The sequence below is a fragment of the Folsomia candida genome, unplaced genomic scaffold (assembly GCF_002217175.1).
Source record: "Folsomia candida strain VU population unplaced genomic scaffold, ASM221717v1 Fcan01_Sc026, whole genome shotgun sequence".
Lineage (NCBI taxonomy): Eukaryota > Metazoa > Arthropoda > Collembola > Entomobryomorpha > Isotomidae > Folsomia > Folsomia candida.
The window spans coordinates 740,908-760,381 of NW_019091218.1; the positions used below are offsets into that span (position 1 = coordinate 740,908).

General features: G+C 35.8%; 1 protein-coding gene and 1 long non-coding RNA gene across 5 annotated transcripts; one reads left to right on the forward strand and one right to left on the reverse strand.

Moving 5' to 3' along the window:
* Window positions 1-3,705: 3,705 nt before the first annotated feature.
* LOC110859475 (CREB-binding protein) lies at window positions 3,706-6,028 on the reverse strand. Of its 4 annotated transcripts, none has more exons than XM_035859610.1 (5): window positions 5,822-6,028; window positions 5,049-5,096; window positions 4,625-4,931; window positions 4,244-4,426; window positions 3,706-3,864 (listed from the first exon to the last, which is right to left on the reverse strand). In XM_035859610.1, exons 2-5 carry the CDS (start codon window positions 5,090-5,092, stop codon window positions 3,847-3,849), a joined length of 552 nt encoding a protein of 183 aa, XP_035715503.1. In that variant the 5' UTR covers window positions 5,093-5,096; window positions 5,822-6,028; the 3' UTR covers window positions 3,706-3,846. The 4 variants fall into 4 exon arrangements, with proteins under 4 accessions (XP_035715503.1, XP_035715501.1, XP_035715502.1 ...); XM_035859608.1 differs by having other exon boundaries at window positions 3,706-3,890; window positions 4,218-4,426; XM_035859609.1 differs by having other exon boundaries at window positions 3,706-3,890; window positions 4,211-4,426; window positions 5,822-6,025.
* Window positions 6,029-7,526: 1,498 nt separating this feature from the next.
* On the forward strand, window positions 7,527-9,049 carry LOC118438818. Its single transcript, XR_004837080.1, has 4 exons — window positions 7,527-7,648; window positions 8,021-8,156; window positions 8,397-8,489; window positions 8,886-9,049. It is a non-coding gene; the product is annotated as an uncharacterized LOC118438818 (long non-coding RNA).
* The last annotated feature ends 10,425 nt before the right edge of the window (window positions 9,050-19,474 follow it).

Consider the following 19,474-nt stretch of genomic DNA (forward strand, 5'->3'; position numbering starts at 1 on the left):
TTTGGACGGAGTGAAGGGTTACTTAGGAAAACAGAAATATTTTGAGGCCGTGCAAAGGTGTTTTGGGAATGTAAAGGAGCCCGTGCTCTTCCATGAAGCCACGCCTGTCTCGATTGAACTTATAAGTCCAATCTTTGCCATATGTGGAGTCCTTCTTGGCCTAGGTTTCATTGGATTCATGGCAGAAAATAAGTCTAATCTCATAGTTCTTGGAAAATGTGTCGTTGACGGACTAATCAGTAAATTTATTTATGTTGCGAATTTATTTAAAAAGGTTGTGCTTATCAAGGCCGCCAACTGTTGTCCTGCCGAATAGTTACTCCTCCGGCTAAAACTACAATTCAACCTCATCTAGCTTGCGTCAGTGTTAGAAATTTCAAGTTTGGGTTCATATTCCGAGTTATAAGCACATTCATATGTACTCAACATATACTATTGCCATATATTTATACTAACTTACATAGGTAGTAATAAATATCTATGCATGGTTTCCATGCAACTGGAACTGGTACATGGGATGAGATCAAGATGACCTGAACTCTTCTCTTGAAGTGTTCAGTTAAATGAGCTCTGTGTCCTTCAGGTTGTTATTCCTTTCCGTTGAGTATTTGTAATTAATTACAAACTAAAGTACATACATAGTCAGCAAGACAGATACTAATTAAAGCATATTGGCATCAATCATATTTACCTTAAGCTATACATATTTGTAAATGTATGCAATGATGCTATGTTCTTGGTTTGCCTGATTAACTTTATGAATAAATGAATTTATGTAGTTGGAACAATACCTATACTTTGTTTGAGTAATAGAAAGAAGACTGATTTTATTTGTGCTTAATATTGCGATTACAGATGCTGCAGAAAGTAACTAGGGAAGAAAATTATAGCAACGTTTCCTAACTTACTGCGTCAATACTCATACAGAATAAGCGATTTCCTAGTCTAACTGTGGTTTTTTAGGTATTACGTGTCAATTGAAGGTTTAAGCTAATCGGTAAATTATGGATTCATATGTATGCGTCCAATATTCATTAATCCAGATTTTCCTTCAAGTATTAATCCTTTATGAATTTTACTAACGTGTTCTAAATTAATAATTACAATTTAGACTATAACCTTTTATAATATTTTTAATGCAATAATTTTAGCGATAATACCAATACATTGGCTATTTGAACTATGCAAAAATTCATCATAACCAACGGGGTTTGCATTTCAATGAAATTATTTCCAAACCTTATTTTCAACTGTAACATTGCACGAATACGTTTACGCAACCTGATATCGTTTCGATTAATCGTTGCCGTTGAAAACACCCGTCTCAGAAATTCAGTAGAGCCTTTGTTAGTTTTTCCGGAAAGTGTACATACAATAATCTGTATTGGGACAGCGTTAATAAGTCCCAGCAAAATAAATAGCATCGCTGGATTTGTCGTAATTTCGTGCCACATTCGAATCGTTATTACAGAAAAGCTTATAACAACTAAAGACAACAGGGCTAGCATGGCTGGAAGAAAGTATGATTGAAAAATATCATTCATTTGTATCTCCAATATTTTCAAAATTCCGTAAAACATTAATCTTTTGGATAATCCGTGCAAATTTGTCCAGCTACATAAAAATCAAACATTTCAATCACATGAGTTATGTACAAGCGTGAAGTATCGTATCACGCCTTATTTAGAGTAACGAATTAATGTCCTTTTAATTTCTGCTTAATTTATTTTTCACCAAGACATCAATTTATAGTAAATTCCTTTAATTTTGATTTCGTTAAAAATTAAGGCTATTTCACCATTTTCGTCGTAAATAATTTATTTTTTCTTAATTTATAGTGCAGTTCACGTTGCTTCATTTTGCAAAGTTGATATGCAATCAACTTTTTTCGAGTGAGAATCGAATTATTTTTTAAATATTAACTTTTTACTATAAATTGGAATGGTGTAAAGTAAACCAAAAGAGAAAATAATACTCTAAATAAGGCGTCATGCTGAAATATATTTATTTCCACCTCTCAGATTCGAGTATATTTTGGCGATGAAGTATCCACACTACCGGAATTACAAAGGTATATCCAATCACAAAACATACAATGGATGATGCACTGTACCACAACAGACATTGGGATCCGGTAGCGAATAAAGTGAGTGCTGCATGGGTCAAATTTCCAGATATATAATTGATCAGAAATGAGCCAAGAAATGGAGGCTGGCGAGGAATGAATAAAATTATCAGGAATACAAAGAGTGTCGTGATGTTACACGCCATTGTAAGTTGGAGAAGGAAATAGCCAGCAATTTTTTGGAAAAATTCACTTTTTGGTTTACCTAAAGTGCAGAAATAATTATTATTTACAAGTATAGGGTGTCCACTATATAGTTGGACCGTTGGACTTTAAAGTATACTGCGCAGTTGGTGGAAGTTGTTGTTTATCTACGTTATTTTTTGAAACGCAATTTCAAGGGCAACCAGCAGGTGTAAGGCATGTTTGCTTAAAATGGCGAAGTTCAATAGAAATTGAGATTAAAGTGAAAACCTTGCCAATCGAGTTCTTCACAACCACTAAACTGCCGCTTGACGTGACTCGAAAAATACGTCGCAGTACTTCAAACCGGAAATATTTGCGGAAATGTTTCTTGGTGGCCAACAAGACGCTCAGACAAATCATCCGTAGTAAAAACTGACAAACCTAGGTCACACCTATGTACACTACCTCAAAGGTTTTATAAAAATTTTCTAATCAGGTCGAACTCCATAGGTCATAGATCCCAATCCAACTATATAGTGGACGTACCTTATGTATAACAAGCGAAAACGTAATGTCTTACCCTCCGATGTGCTTCTACATGACCAATTGTACTTTTCCGCGTGAACAAGACATTTCAAGAAGGCTGTTATTTTTTGTTCATTCCTGTAAACTACCACGTCCAATAAAATCATCACGACATAGGAAAATGTGAAAATAGCGCTGATGGTGTGATTAGTTTTAGTTAAGATTGTAGAATTTCTCCAATAATAAGAACTCAATATGGAAAAAATTCCAAAAATGTAGGCTGACCCTAAGTGTCCTGCAAATGCGAACGATTGCCATTTACTTCGATTAGAGCGAAATTCTAGGTTTTTAGTGGTATTGTTCCAATATATGTTTGTAAGGTTTAAATGTGAACAAAGAAATAAATGACGCTTAAAATGAGGAAGTAAAAGTGCTAGAAACATTTTGATTCGATGGTAAAGAAGAATCAAAAAATGATTGAAAATCTGGCATCAAAAACAGCATTTCAGCTTAATTACATATGATTAGCTGTCATTATTTGAAATTTTGTGTAATCCATTAGACGTATAATTTAACTATGTCAAATCTGTAATCACGATAAATTAAATATATTGTGATTGGCCATTGATTAATGAATTATGTTCTAAGGAAAGGAAATATAAAACTATATTTTCCTAATGTTGCAATTGATACTTCAATTAATTTCGGCATAAATGTAGCATTTATTTCGTGCAAGTGTTCGAGTTTTGCGAAAATTGGTAACTTGCACCACAGTTTAATTGTATAATTTTACCAAATTCTCATATTTAGGACATGATTACCTATTTATAATTATGACAATTATGCAATTAAGTGAGGATATTACGAGCAGTTAGTATGTATCGTTTTTGTGTAATTGATGTAGGTCTCTAAGTGGTTTCCTCAATAAATAATTACTATATCATAATTAAATCCATTTATTAGGGCAGTAATCACAATAAAAGTGTAATAACAGATAATCTTAGGCGTGAATCAACTTTGAAAATCGGATAAACTCTCGCCCGTGGGAGACGGGCTTATACGCTAGTTTATCATATTTTAAGGTTGTCCTGCTCCTTATACTTAATTACTTAGGCTGATAATGCAATTGTGTGGAGTATAACAGACCGATTTTGCTGAAACTTTGAAATTACGTGGTCCAGGTCAATACAACTAATGTTTCTTCGGGTAATTTATGCTATTATCAAAATTTGGCAAAATATTTTAGGGCAAAGTTGAAAAAATGCGATTTCTAGCACAGGAAGAGAATTGAAGTCGAGTTTGCTTCCTTCACCCCGTAAAAATCGCCCGTTTTTCAGCTTTGCCCAAAATATTTTGACAAATTCCGACCATCGCACAAACTTGCATTGACCTGGACCACATAATTTCAAAATTTCAACAAAATCGGAGGGTTACACTTCACATCGTCGCATTATTAGTTGGATTGACTCTATGGCGGTCAGCTTGTTTGAGCGGAAGGCAGACAGGGCAGTCCGATCGCGTACAATGCTTCCAATGCGATATGATTTGACGAGAGGACCAACAGTGAGCGACCGTGCAGGATTTTCCAGCATGGCAGGTAACCAAGTGCGTTAGCACGTTCTTCATGGTCCGACAATGGGGAAGGGTACACTGGACAATAAGTAAAATAACTACGCATTAACAACTTTGTTTAATATTGTTCGCATTTTACGCTCATCAATTAAACTTCACCCTTTAATTTGTAACGAAGAGAATTGTCGGGGTGACAGGCTAATCGACGGGCCTTTTTTGCCCGTCGAGCGACGGGCGTTTTGACTAGTGGTGCCAATAATAATTGATTTATCTTACCTCTGGAGCATGACTTTCCCGTCTCTGACACTTGTGCGCATGCAGTAGCAGGATAAGCTGTTGTTGGATGAGTTTTCGCTTTTCGGGATCTACATTCGACGGTGGGGGAGCCTTTAGTTGATTACTGACGAGCAAAACATTGTTGTCAGGCTGTCCTTGAACGACCTGGTTCGGACCTTGAGCGTTGACCCCAGTTTGCATCAGAGGAATCCCATTGTTAACGGTGTTCGCGGCGCCACTACCCCTGTCGTCCTGGAAGTTCAGGGATTCTAGCAAGGCTGACAGATCGGCTGGGTTAGTTTCATCACTAGAAGGAACAATTTGCAATTAATTACTGGATTTTTCATAGTCAATAACAATAAGCTAGCTATCTAATTAATTGATTACGCAAATGAATAGGATAACTTAAAGGTCTTAAACTTACCAAGACTGCATTCCTTCAGGATCACGCACTTCTTCAGGGTTCATAATTCTGAAAGTTATGGAATTGTTCAATGCTGGTGTTGCATAATATTCATCAGAATTACAAAGGTTGCAAGACATCAAGTATAGTCAAGGTTAAGAATTATGTCGATTATAAATTACGATTATAATCTGGAACTTCGAGTAGAGAAATTAATGTCGGATCAGCTATAAATAGACTTTATGTTCTACGAAAATACGCAAATCACTACTAGCCATGGAGTTGTTATTTTTCAAAATTTTTGAAAATTTTCTAGGAACAAAGGATCACAAACGATTATCATCGTATATTTAGACGATCATTTTTTGCAAAAAAATAGTCTAATCGCCAATGGAGAATTTTGACCCGATTATAATCAGGAATTGATTATAATCCACATAATCGTTAACTTGGACTATCATCATAGTATTTAAAATCATTTTAAATACCTACACAGAATTTAACTCTTTGCTAAGTACTTTTACACATACCTAATAAGACTTAGGAATGAATTTAACAAATGTAATTTTTTTAACCCATTGTTAAAAAATTTGTTAATTTAATTAATTTTCCAATTCTGAAGTCAGCATTAACTTGCGATAAGGAACGATACTTTTTTCAATATTGTTTTAGCCATTACTCATAAAATGTTTTATAAAATGTTTTTTATTAAATGCCAAAACGATTGTTGTTGCTAAACTCGCCTATTAATATATTATGTAAATTAGGAATGGAAAAAATATAATTTAACTTACCTCTTGCTGATGGTAATGTGTCACAATTTTGTCAACTTGATTTTGCACACGAGTTCTTACTTCAATTTAAAGAACTTTTTGATTTGATTGTCTGCTCTGGCGTGAGGTTAGTTTGTAAGTGAGGTGCTTGGTTAGAAAAGACATTAATCTAACCAATATACATATGTAAATGTGGTATGCATTAAGGGTGCTTTGCAGGCATTTATGTATGTATTTGTATATTTCCGAGAATAATAAGTTTCTCGCTAAATGCATGCAATGAATTAGGGAGCATTAACCCTATCTTTTCAGGTACACGTGGCCTTTCCACCTTTTTCAAGAACAAAAGGTCTGCTTCTATATTTATCTTGAGTTCCATGTACAAACTAAAGACCTCTCTTTTTGGAGAATAACAATAAACCTTTTAACAGATAAAAATGGTTAAAACCGATTATTGACAGTTGAAAATGATTTTTGTGAGATAGGGTAAAAATAAAGCTTTAAACGCATGTAACCAAGGGATGAAAACAGTGTCATACGTCAAAACGAATTCCATACTGTTTTGTCCGTTCAAAAACTGTTAAAATTAACAGGTGTGACGTGTGTTCGACACATATTTATGATCTGTGACCTCTATCATACGGTCACGAAAGTGCATCAGGTCGAAACCGTATTTCTATCTAAGCTTAAAGAAGTGTTAAAATTGACATGTGCCACTTTTTCGTCGCTACCGAGGTTCTAATCGTCACAGGTAACGAATAGATGACCACGACGGTAGAGTCACATACGTACGGTTACTTTGTGGTTATAATGGTAACCTCATTTCTAAGAGTGTCGTCTAAAAATAACAATTCCATTGTATTTATTTACCTCCCTTCAAATAATCTAGTTTGGAATGTCAAACACCTCATTGTTTAACCCTTCCATGACCATTTTTATAATGGGCCTACCCTAAATTTACCCCTTTCGTAGGCCAGTTTGCGGACTTTTTTACCTTGTCGAGCCTTCCCTAACGAACTACTCAGTTTTTGACTTACAAGTAGCTAACAACTGTCCACCTCATTCTTACAGAACGTCATAACAAAAATTGAACGAAATGTTATCCCTAAAAATCAAAAAGGCACTAGCCTTCCTGGCATTTCTATCATTTTCTACCCTTGGTGGGGTGACTGGTCAAATTTCCTTTCCTGGGAGGTGCCCCTCGCCAACACCGGTCCAACATTTGGACACAATTCGGGTAATAATTAATTACTGAAGATTTTACTATTCTTTCGTACTCATCTACATATATTTTCTTTGGACAAAAAAATTAACTAGATTGCAGATTTCATGATTGCAGAAAACTATTAATTTTCTTTGGAACAAAATATTATTTTCTTGGGCATAATAAATTTGACACATTATTTCCATGAAGTCTTGTTGTCCTAGAAACTATGTACATCGTTTATGTAAGGCTGTCGTAAATTCCTTTAAAGTATCTGGGAAACAATACAGTATTATCACCGCGGTAGACTGCCACCTTGGTAATAATTTATCACATTGTAGTAACAAATTTAGACACTGACTATAAACGAATACGGAATATAATCTAAACTCAATTCTAAAAACTGTGAGGAAAGCAAGTCCAACAATAAATCATATTTTCCATATACCACGTTTTCATTTTTTACCCCCTACGTTTTTTTTAAATTGTGGAACCAATTTATGATTCCAGTACTCTGGCGGGTGGATTTCACAGTACACGTACATTTCTCCTTTAAACGAACATTTCTCCTGCCAACTTGGAGACTATCAGGAGCCCAAGGGAACCGGGGAGTGGTTCATGTTTAACAACTTTACAGACGCTTGGTGAGTAAATAAACCGTTAAACGCATGCAACGAAGGGGTGAAACCGAGGACTTTATAACATTTGTGAGATGATAAATGTATCAAATTTAACATTTGGTATCAGTTAATAGTTAACAAACAGTCATTTAACAATTTCGTGATATTTGAGGTCAAAATTGAGGTCACCATTTAAATTTCAGTCCTAATTGACATATGTTTGTATCAGATTTAAAGTTTATTGGTGACCTTACAGTGAACTTAGTTAGACTTTGGGGTAAAGTCATTTTTTAAAATATGGGTTACTTTTCAGTGCAAATTGACATATGTATGCATCAAGTTTAACAGTTTGTGACCTTGACCTTGACGTATACTTAACGTTATGCAAATTCATAGGACTGGTCGAGTTCTGGTTTTCCCGGCAAAGATAACCTTCCTTTTCGGAGTTCGGATGGATCTGCCTACTTGAACGCGGATGCTGTCACATCACTTGTCCCAACAATACCCGACCCAAAACTATTTAATTTTTCCAGTAATTAAATCTTAATTCACTTTCATGATTATATATTTAATTCGATTTGCAAGTAATTGGTGAGGGGCCATCCATAAATTAAATATGTAACACGGGTATTGTGAGGGGGGTTTCGCTAATTTGTGCCACGTGTTAAGAGTGGGCGTTGGGGGGAGGTTGAGTCAGAAAAATTGTGATTTTTGGTTTGCGTAATTTATGAACGGCCCCATATTTATCTAACCACCTTCAATAATTTAACAGTTACACTGGGCATCCCGTACTATGTAATTGCTACCGACTACACGACCTACACGGTGGAATGGGCCTGTAGTCAGGTTGGATTAATCAATTTCCGTAAGAACGATAACAAGAAAATTAACTTTTTCCATACTTTTCCATAGTTTTTCCATAGTTTTTTGCATAACTTTATCCTACCATTAGTAGTAAAGAGTTAATTGTGTGGTTAAAGTGTGGTTAAAATGCCACGCTACAATAGAAAATTTTTCAATGGGAAAAATTCGCAAATCTCCACTAGTTACGGAAGGTTTGCCTCTGAAACTTAATATTTCAAGAATTTTGTCAGCAGTGTTCAATAAGTTTTGATAAAAATTAATAAAAATCTCAACCCCTAATCCGTAACTAAAGAAAATTTACGAATTTGAAAAATTTTCCATTCTAACCTGACATTTAAACCACCCTGTATGTGTAATAATTTGAATTTAATATAATTTGGATTGTGATTTATTTCAGAATTTATTTGGATTTTGTCCCGCGGCCTGCCATTCACAGACGACACATTTAGAAATGTCACCAAGCAGATCAGAGCGAAAGGAATTAGCACGAATTGGCTTGAAAAGTGCGACACAAGTGGGTGTGCCAATTCAGGGGATGCGATTTAGCAGGATGGCAAATGATTTGTTCGCTAAGAATTATACAACAAACTAGAAAAAACTTATAAGGAAAACTTACTGAAAGTCCTACATACTTATTTTATTGCATGGCAACATATTTAGTTCATTGAAATTTGAATTTTTTGGCTTCCTTTCATTTTCACATTTAGAACTTCATTAGATATCACTATCAACAAAATTATGCAGACAACTTCGAATAATTTATACTGCATATTTTTTCTGTTTCATTATCAATTAAAATCATCCAAAATTACTTTTTAATTAGCATTAATTGATGAAAAAAACTCCTTAACAGACAGACGGACGGACGGACAGACGGACAAGAGGAATTTAATAGCTCCCGTGCTACGCAGGGTGACCTAATAAGTACATAATTATGTTTTCTTCCAATTGTTACTCCTGGTTGTATATTATTTTTGAAATCTTGATGTAATTTTGTAATTCTAGTTTTTTCACTTTTCAGACGCTTTTTCATTCTGAGTGTGCCTATCCAAATGTCGTAGGTTTTATTGATGGTACCGCACGCCCAATTTTCCGGCCAAGTATCAACAAGAGACAAGCTTACAGTGGTTATTACAAGACACTCATACAGAAGTACCAATCTATAATGCTCCCAAATGGAATCATTGGAAGGTTGGATGGGCTCTTTAACCGACGAAGGTACGACTCGCCTATCTTGGGCTTATTGGTCTATATAATTAAAGACTTAGGACGAAAATTTGTATAGAACGACAGTTCCTTGCACACTCTGTACGGCGACCCCGTGTATACGAAAAATTTGTAAAAATTGAATACAAGCCCAATTCCCAAAATCCGCTGACGATACAGCAAATCGATCAAGACATGTCAGCCCTGAGAGTTCACGTTTAATATGGTTTTGGCAACGTTATTCAGTTGTTCGCATTCTTCGACTATAAGAAAAACCAGAAACTTTTACTTCAATGTCTGAGGAAACATTATGATCTTGCTGTAATTCTATCAACTGTCATACATGTTTAAGAGGAAGTCGAGTAACGAAGAACTTTGGATGTGCACCACAGGAACTAGAGGAATATCTTCCCTAAAATTGTTTGTTTATCTAGTTTGGAAACTAAAATGTGTAACAATTGGTTAATTATGAATATGCACAATTATGTACTTTTAATTTGCTTTAGTGTTTAACAATTTAAATTGTAACACGAATTGGTAGCAAAATAAGTGAGGTTTTCCATCATAAAACTGACCTCGCTGTCACTCATAGATTGTTATATGCTCGGATAGAAACAAATTTTGAACGTAACAACCTTTAGTTTATTAATCACGAATAAGTATAACTTTAGATGTTAGTATATCCTACGTAGCATAGATATACGTAAGTTGGGGAACAATGTACTGATCATTTTTATTCGACACGTTACTCATATTGAAACTCGAAACCGGTCCCGGCATTGATCAAATCCGATTGAAACAGTACGAGACCAGCACCATCCTGGAATGTTACACTGGCTGGAATGGTATTCCCACAAAATCTGCAAATGTAAAAATACAATGAATTTCCGACTTCTTAACGTGCACTTCTATGTTTTGAGTTTGAATTGCCGTGTCTCAGCTTTCCCTTGTTCCATAATTCAATTGGTGGGTTTGAAACCTATTCCTCACCGTTCGTTTTTTACAATATGAAGATTTTAGTGCACTTAAAAATAGGTAATTTTTAGGTTTACAAAGTTAGGAGGCAGGAATCTTATTTTTTTCTTCAACGAGAAGATAAATATAAAATAGATGAAAAATAATCAGTGAAAATTAAATATTTACGCATTGAAGATGAAAATAAGATTCTTCCCTCCTAACTTTGTCAACCTAAAAATTACCGATTTTTAAGTCCATTAAAATCTTTACATTGTAATAAACGAACAGGTATCAAAATCGTCATTTGAATACAGGGAGGAAGGGAAAGCTGAGACACGACAATTCAAACTCAAAACCCGCATACAATGCCACCTTAAAGGAGATCGAAAAATCTTACACTGTCACGAGAACGTAACGGCCATCGGACCAATTGTAAATCATGATTGCGTCGTCATATCGACAGTTGGAACTAGCTTGAAGATCTACCCTCGTGAAGCGAAGGGTCGGTCGTCTCGGGACACTCGGGGCAATGGGAAACAAGGCGAGCTCGTATCTCCCATACCTTCCACCTCCACGAGGATAGCTCACATTTCCCTTCGCACTGGTCAAGATTTCGCAACTTAGCTTATCTGGTGCCGTAGAAGAAGCTCCGCTCGAGTAAAATTCCATCTTGAATCCCAGCGTTGGCGCGTGTCCAACGATCAAGGAGATTATTACAATTTCCGAATCGATAGTTACGTTTTGAGCAGATCTGGATCTAAAATAATGATGCAATTTTTAGTCGACATTGATATTCAGCTGGTTGATGGCGAAGAAAACTAAAAACAATCAAGACAGTTCAAAGACGAATGTGGTGGGTAGTTTTTTTTTACTATTAATTATTTCACAAATATATTCTCTATACTTTAAACTCCGAAATTTTACTTTCTTTGTCGTTGGATTTTCCAACGCAAAAACATCTGCATCCTCCCTGATTATCAATATTTCTTCATTCTAATTTTGCCATGTTTGGCAAGAAAACTTCCCTCTACCCTTCCTTCAACTTGATATTTATTGGGTAAAATTTAATGGGCCCTAAGATTATATCTTAAATCGTCTAGTAAAGATCTGTTAATTTGACTTATCTTAGTTTGCCCTGAGTTTAAAATTTTTTAATGCCGAAATGTCTTAAGACCATTTAAGAAATCGGTAATTTATTACTGTAAAACGTTGAAACGGATATATTTACAAATCGCAAATAACTTCATCATCCAATAATGCCTTCTTTCCTTTTACTGGTCGACTCCTTTGTCACTTCACACCACGTGGGATCGCCAGATTGCCAAATTAAGACATTTTTACCGGATGATTTAAGATAATCTTAGGGCCCACTAATACCCACCCGTATTTATCATTCATCTGGAGTAGTTTTACATACTACATTCGATAAAATCTTCAAGCTTACACGGGTAAAACTGATAAAACTTGAAATAACTTTGATAACCCGGACCCATAATGATTCATATAATAAAACCTTACAATTTAAGCGAGTTTCCAAGCCCAGCATAGGATACGGCGGAAAGGTAAATCCCATCGGTTTCCTTCAGACCGGAAGCAATCAGGTTGAATCTTTTTTTGAGGTAAGGTCCTCGCACAATCCAAACGCACCGCATGTCGGCGCGGATTGACCTCCAAAGTTGAAACTCAATCGAGGCTGATGTTGCGTTCACATCCCCGCCACATGTCTTTACTAAATACGTAAGGTAAAAATGTGTAAATCGACATAAAATGTGACGAGTTTTATTGCCTCACCAGTGACGATGGGTTCAGGGTCCTCAGGTCTTTCCTGGTTGGGCTGTGGGGCAGCTGGGAATAGGAAATTAAATAAATAAACCGTTACAAACGAAATGTAGCAAAGGGGTGAAGCGACACGGTCATGGCACGTCAAAATTATGCCGATTTTTGAAATCCCGGCCCAAAACTACGTTTAACACGATCGAAACAAAAAATCAAACAATTTTCTACTTTGGCGTCGTCTACACGGTCATGTGCTATTCGCACGTCGAAATGGTGGCAATTTTTGAAATCCCCGCCAAGAACTACGTCTAAAAAGGGCGCAAGAAAAAATTCAACCTCTTTGACCGCTGGCGTCATCACCGTAACGCCGTGACCTACGACGCCCATTTTCGAACTTATACCGTCCCAAAAAATTATAAACACGTTGGCGAAATGAGGGAGGGGATATCGAAATTCGAATCCGTCCTAAAGTTATCGTAGGAAACGGTCAGAAGGACGGACAGGCAAGACATTCCCATAAGGGGATTTCCTTTCGCCTCACCCCTTAATAAGTGGGGCAAGGTGAGAGTAGCAAATATAATCTTGAACAGTATTTTTTTCCATACCTACGGCCACAGCGAAGAGAACTGCGAGGACGACAAGGATGGAAGTTGGATTCATATTGAAGACGAATTGTAGTATGCTTCGAAGTTGGGAAAATGGTCTCAAATTTATACCTGACATGAGAATCGATTTCGTTATTGTCATGCACAAACCGGGTGTTCCTTGAGGCATTATTAATTTTGATCGATTTCACGACTTATCTGTGTACATTGCTTTGATGGAATATGCATCACGGTGAGATTGACAAATTGGGAAACACAATTAATTAATTTAGTTTGACATGTGTCACACATAATGTGTGGGTCACAAGTTTGTGGACGATGACTACATAATTATGCAATCACAACCGTCAATGACAATGATCACCAAAAATCAACAGACCCAAGGTGTGCGGGAGTAATTAATAATGCCAGCAATTTGCATGCTACCGTGCCAAGTAATTTAGTTTGTAGGCGAGATTTCAAATATCTTGAAAAAAGATCGAGGATACAATTTAAAACATATTTTTGTCTGTGTTACATATTTAGAATTAAAATAATTTATTAAAAGGTCATGCATTTTTTAATAATATTTTTTTCATGATGTAAATATTTGAGCCAGGGTACTTAACAGAGTAAATAATTGCGCCTTAATGTTTAGTAAAACGTTTTCCATCACACTTAAATAAATTATATTGAATGTCAGATATTCATTTTTGTATCGTGTGAAATTGTTGAGGAATAAATTTAAAGTATTTTTTCCAAATACCTTCCCTTAGAAAAAAGTGGATATAGTAAATAGAAAAGAACGTGGTGTATATTTGCAATTGGGCGACTCTGTTAAAAAAATGATGCAACATTGATGCAGAGTTTTTGTTCCATCTTCAATCTTTTTATCACAGCTGGTCAAGTGGCACCCAATGTAAAGGCATACGCAAATAAGCATGTATCATTTACATGGTGTATACATTTCCATTCCATAAAATTAAATGATGCAATTTGTACGACTAATTTCGACAGGTAGTTGAAATCTTATTTGTATCATGCTAATTACTTTTTGGTGTTGAGAGCTTGAAAACATTGTCATGTATGTAAGCATGCGTTGCCTAATTTAATTATTAATTTACTACAGGCAACGTACTAATTTTGCGGTGAGTCTGTCAAAAACTGAGGCGACATTAAACTAATGCAGGACTTTCAATTCATTAACTTGTTGAAGTTGAATTCCAATCTTTATTTCAACGTCACCGCTGACGCACATCGGAGTACATCTCTGCATATACCTAGTAGTCGCTAAAGTTCTGTTATAAGAACAACTCGCTGTAGCGAACCCAGTTTATCGAATTTCGAAAAACTAATTAAATTATTGAAAAGCCCATGAAATTCTGTATAAGAAACATGATTGACTTTTTAAAGTGTCAATCTTATAAGGCTAGGCGAGCCCGCAGTCTTGGTATCCACCTCTCGATCGAAGTACGCACGCGTTCCCGGGAAGATTGACTCCATATCCTGACGAGAGAATTTTTTATGGATTCCAAACTTGTGTGAAGTTTAGCACATACATCCAGCTAAAGTTTGAAAAATGTATCATAGTCCAGCAGGTTTAGGTTCGACAACAGTGAATTTTTTTCTTGATCCGAAATGGAGTCAGGAATTGGGGATTTTAACCACCGAATTGCTGTCTTGGCCATATGAACAGGACCTGAGCCCTTGTTGAATGTTACGTCGCTATTTTTGAATAGGTAATAGTTCAGTGGTTCCACAATTAGCTCGAGAACTTGAAAAAATAATTTTTGACACAAATTTTCACCACCTTGCTAAGAAAAAGCACTTTTTCGACCCAATCCGAGTTAAGTCCAATAAAAAAATCATAAAAACAGGATGGTGGGCCCCATCAAAATTTTTGAAATTTTCATGAATAGCCTAGACCGGTGGGGTGCAAATATGGTATTTTTGCTATTTTATTTTGCCTCACCCATAAAGGTGGGCTCATCTTTTAAACATATCGGTTTCAATTTTTCAAGCGCGTACCGCGTGATCAGCACCCGGGTTCTGATGGGTCTGTTTTCACTTGGCGTGTAGCTAACACGTAGTTCTCCTCAAATCTTGAAGATATAAGTCTAAGGTTCACATTAAGGGCCCGGGACTTACTTTTACTTGATCCGTTCATTTGTGAAGGAAGTTTTGTTAGGGCTCGGCATGGATTCGGGCGAATCCAGCTTTTTTGTGCCTTCGTCAATTTTGGTGACCTTTTTAGCCGTTCACTTCCACTTCTTTTTCCGTCATCGACACTTCCAGTGTCACTGCATCATTTTATGGTACGGTCGACCATCTTGCAATCAATTCCGATTTTTATTGAACAATTTATAAATGTCAATTTTTTACGTTCGCAAAAATATTGCTGAAAAATTTAAATATGCCATGTTTGCCCATCTATCATTTTTTCACCTGGGGTCACAAAGGTTTTCGAAACATGGTTTCTGACGGTAAATTGCATGGAGATTTCAATAAAAAATAGTACAACCTTCTAAACAATTGCTTTGCCTGCTTAATTTACCCGGGAAATCTTATAACAGAACTTTTGCGAGTACTAAGTATGCAAATTTTACTTGTGTAAATGTTGAAAATGTAAATGACAGTAATATGCCTACGTGCAGCAAAATTTAATGATGCAATTGGTCCGAGATATTTAGACAAGAGCATATACATAATTTTACACTTTAGAAAATTTTAGTTCCGAATAATATTTGCAATATCCGGCAAAAATATCATAATACCAAAACTAATTTTTGACTATTTTAAGCCCAAGTTCCCACAGTCTCGGTTTTAGGGATCGTATCCCTATATCCGTTTAATATAAGTAACCGCAAACGAATTTTTACGAATATTAAATCTGACTATAATCCACAAGTTGGAATACTTTTGAGCTGTCGTTTGACTCCAGGGCGCCCACACATTCCAAAGAAATTCCCATCCAAAAGTCGTTTTTCGCCAAATTGTGGAAATCGTGAGTGAAATTGTGAAATTCGCAAAGATATTTACGGTGAGGGTAGTACAATGGGGGGAAAGGGTGAAGCGAGGAACAAGATTTGCATACTTTGTAGAGGTAATTTTTGTGAGTGCAACGGTAAAATAATTTTGTTCAACTGCACCCCTTGCGCCAGGGGAGGGGCTGAAACTCGTAAAAAATGCAAACGTGGACGCGGATTTCCAGATGATGGGAAATCTTAATCAATCCAGATGTCGACAAAAATGCTACTTTCACCAAAAGATTCGTAATTCTTTTCTCTACAACCCGAATCGATTCGATAAAAAAAAAATCAAAAAATAACTAGCTGAAAATTGTGTATGGAGATTTCAAATCTATTTTCGAACGGCTGGTCTCGCTGGTTCGTCCCGGGAGTAAACGATATTGACGCGAAAATTAATCCCACCATTCCCGCCGCCTGCTTGGACCCTGCAGATGCCGGCACTGGAGCGACACGAACGCTGGGAAGGGTCTGGAGCTATTTTTATAGCCACACCCACAAATTTATCGTGTGTTATAATGCTTAAAGCAATTAACCACTCTGACGCATGAGGGAGATTGGGAAAGTGCAGCAAATAAGTATGTAGATATGAAATCAGGAGCAAACATTATATTTAAAAATATATATAAATTATATAATACGTCATTGTTTGCGACGTATCAGTAAAAATATTTACTATTTCCTGTTTTGGTATGAGAACTCCTATTTATTTCAGTAATTCGAGTAGCATGGCTGGGCTACCTTAACCATACAAAATTAAATCGATTACAATGGGTTGTGCAATTTCATACATATTTACATGTATTTATACACATACTTTCATAATATGTAGTTACAAACGTGTGTAAATATGTATGTTGCGAAGAATTCAATGATACACGAGTCTAGATAAAATGTGGATCAAGAAAATCCACCAAAAATTTTTTAAAAATATTTATAAAAGTAAATAATTTATGTCAAACATTTTTAGCATGTTCACTAATTCATATTTGTTTATTAATGAAATAATACCACCTTATTTATTTAACCTCCTCTTTCTCACCGTCCTCACAACACAAATTACCAAACAGATGCCCGTAACTAGGACAACTATAAGCACCCCGATAAGTATTAAGATTGTAATGCCAGAAATTGTAATTTGAAAGCTTTCAACAATATTCCCCAACTCGGGATACCTTGTTCTCACAAAGGTCTCATTATTCCCGGCTAAAGGTAAGCAGTATGCTTGCTGTTCACCATATTGAACAAGTTCTTGGTATTTCCTCCTGACTTCGGGTGACCAATTGATGACATGCTCAACGGCGTGGCTGTATTTTAAGCCAGCCAAGTTATGGGGTGAAATCACTGTTGCATCTTTTTCTCCTTGGTACTGTGGAATTATGTACAAATTAAAATCCAAAGATAATTTGAACAGGAAACTCACGCCCACGTAGATAAATATTTATTCATTCAAAGTTCATTCATTCAAACCCTTGAAAAAAATATTCGTTCCTTATTCACTCATTCATAACTTGTAAAAAATATTCATTAAATATTCAACATGGATTCATTATTCACCATTCCTGCATTATTAATTGTATTCAAAATTCACAGTATTAGATAACTTTCTCAACGTATAAGCATTGAGTTGAAAATGAATGATCGAAAAAAAGTTCATTCATTATTCATTCACACGAATTGAATACATATTTACTCAATATTCATTTATTCAAAAATCAGAATAAACTATTAATTCAATATTCATTCAAATTTTGAGTATTGAATGAATAATTTATTCATTCATCATTAAACGAATGCATATGAACATGTATGACCTGCACGATAATTTTTGATCCAAATATTTGTATACGTTTGTAACAGTGACTAATCTTAAAGTTTTTTTTAGATTTTGCAATGTTCCGAAAAATTGTGTGAATATTATATCGAAAAAAATATTGTACCTACACTCTTAGAAATGGGGTTACGATTATAACCAAAAAGTAAACGTATTATGACTTTACCGACGTGGTTATAAATTTGTCACTAACTGGTTATAAACTTATTAGCTCCGGTGACAATTTAATACCAAGTCGGTGAAACTTGATAATTAGTCCGTGACAATTGCAACCACTCGATGACAAAGGGTCGCATTTAATGGCGACCCTAAGTGACTGAATGGGACACCCTAAAAACTAAATCCTACGGTGGACTGACTGGCCTTCCCTAACAGGTCGAAAAAAATAGCTAATAACTGAATCTCGACCCTAAAATTATGATAGTTAAAAATCATTTATTTACATCATTTTTAAGGGAATTACATCTCGATTATCATTTATTAAAACCATTTCTTAGAATTAGTTCATAAATCAATATACAAAATTAGTCAACAACAAGGGCTCGCTTGCATTTCTTTGGGCGCCTTGGTCTACATTTTGACCCAAGGGGTACATTTTTGCAAGTATCCGAGATATTAAAATCTCTACGAATGTGTGCTATTCCGATTAAATGGTCAATGAAATACATACTCAACCCTTTTTCTCACCAATTTTACCTTCTTAGAAGGAATATGTTCTTCAGAAGATGACTCCAAATCGGAACTATACGGGCTTAGGGTTTCGAATTTACTCATATTTTAGTATTTTCTACTTTGACAATTTGTTGGAATAAAGTTAATTGGCAGCGAACTTGCCAAAGAGTAAAAGTAGTATGAACCTTCCCTTGCTACGTATCATATACCTACGTACATAAATATAATTTAACTACGAAGTGGGCATAGATTGATTCTTTTCGTTTTGTCTTTGCATATGAACTATAATTTAGTTAGTTAAAGTATATTGGGAAATTAGGGTAAAGTTTAAGATAAATAAGGATGGTTATTGGCAAGTTAGGGAAGGCCATTCAGTCCCCCATAGGGTTTAGTTTTTAGGGTATCCCATTCAGTCATTTAGGGTCACCATTAATATTTGCCCGATGAAAAATTTACGCACCACGGCGGTAGAGTCACTTACATTCACTTTCTGGTTATAATCGTAACCCCATTTCTAAGAGTGTATATATTTACTCCCAACATCCTTACCTGGTAGACTTTATCAATTCCCATAAATTTCAGAATCTCCTTGTGCGAGTGGTAGCTCCCGCAAGAATTGACATCCTCCAATCTTGGCACATTTCATCCCTCACAGTTAGAAAAGACGTTTACTCTTCGACAAGTAAAATTTTTATTAACTGCATATTTCGTAAATCACCCTACCCGATCATAAAGTAATAGGGAAAAGTTACCCTAGATGAAAGTGACGCAAAGTGACCCAATATTGCACACGCTTAATTTCATATGAGGGAGCGATGTCATACATAGGGTAACTGCCAGATCGCAATACCCTACATTAAACAAGGCTACCCCGCATAGGTTTAACTCGGCATGGTCTATCACCTACATTGAGTTAAACGCCCGCTTTTTA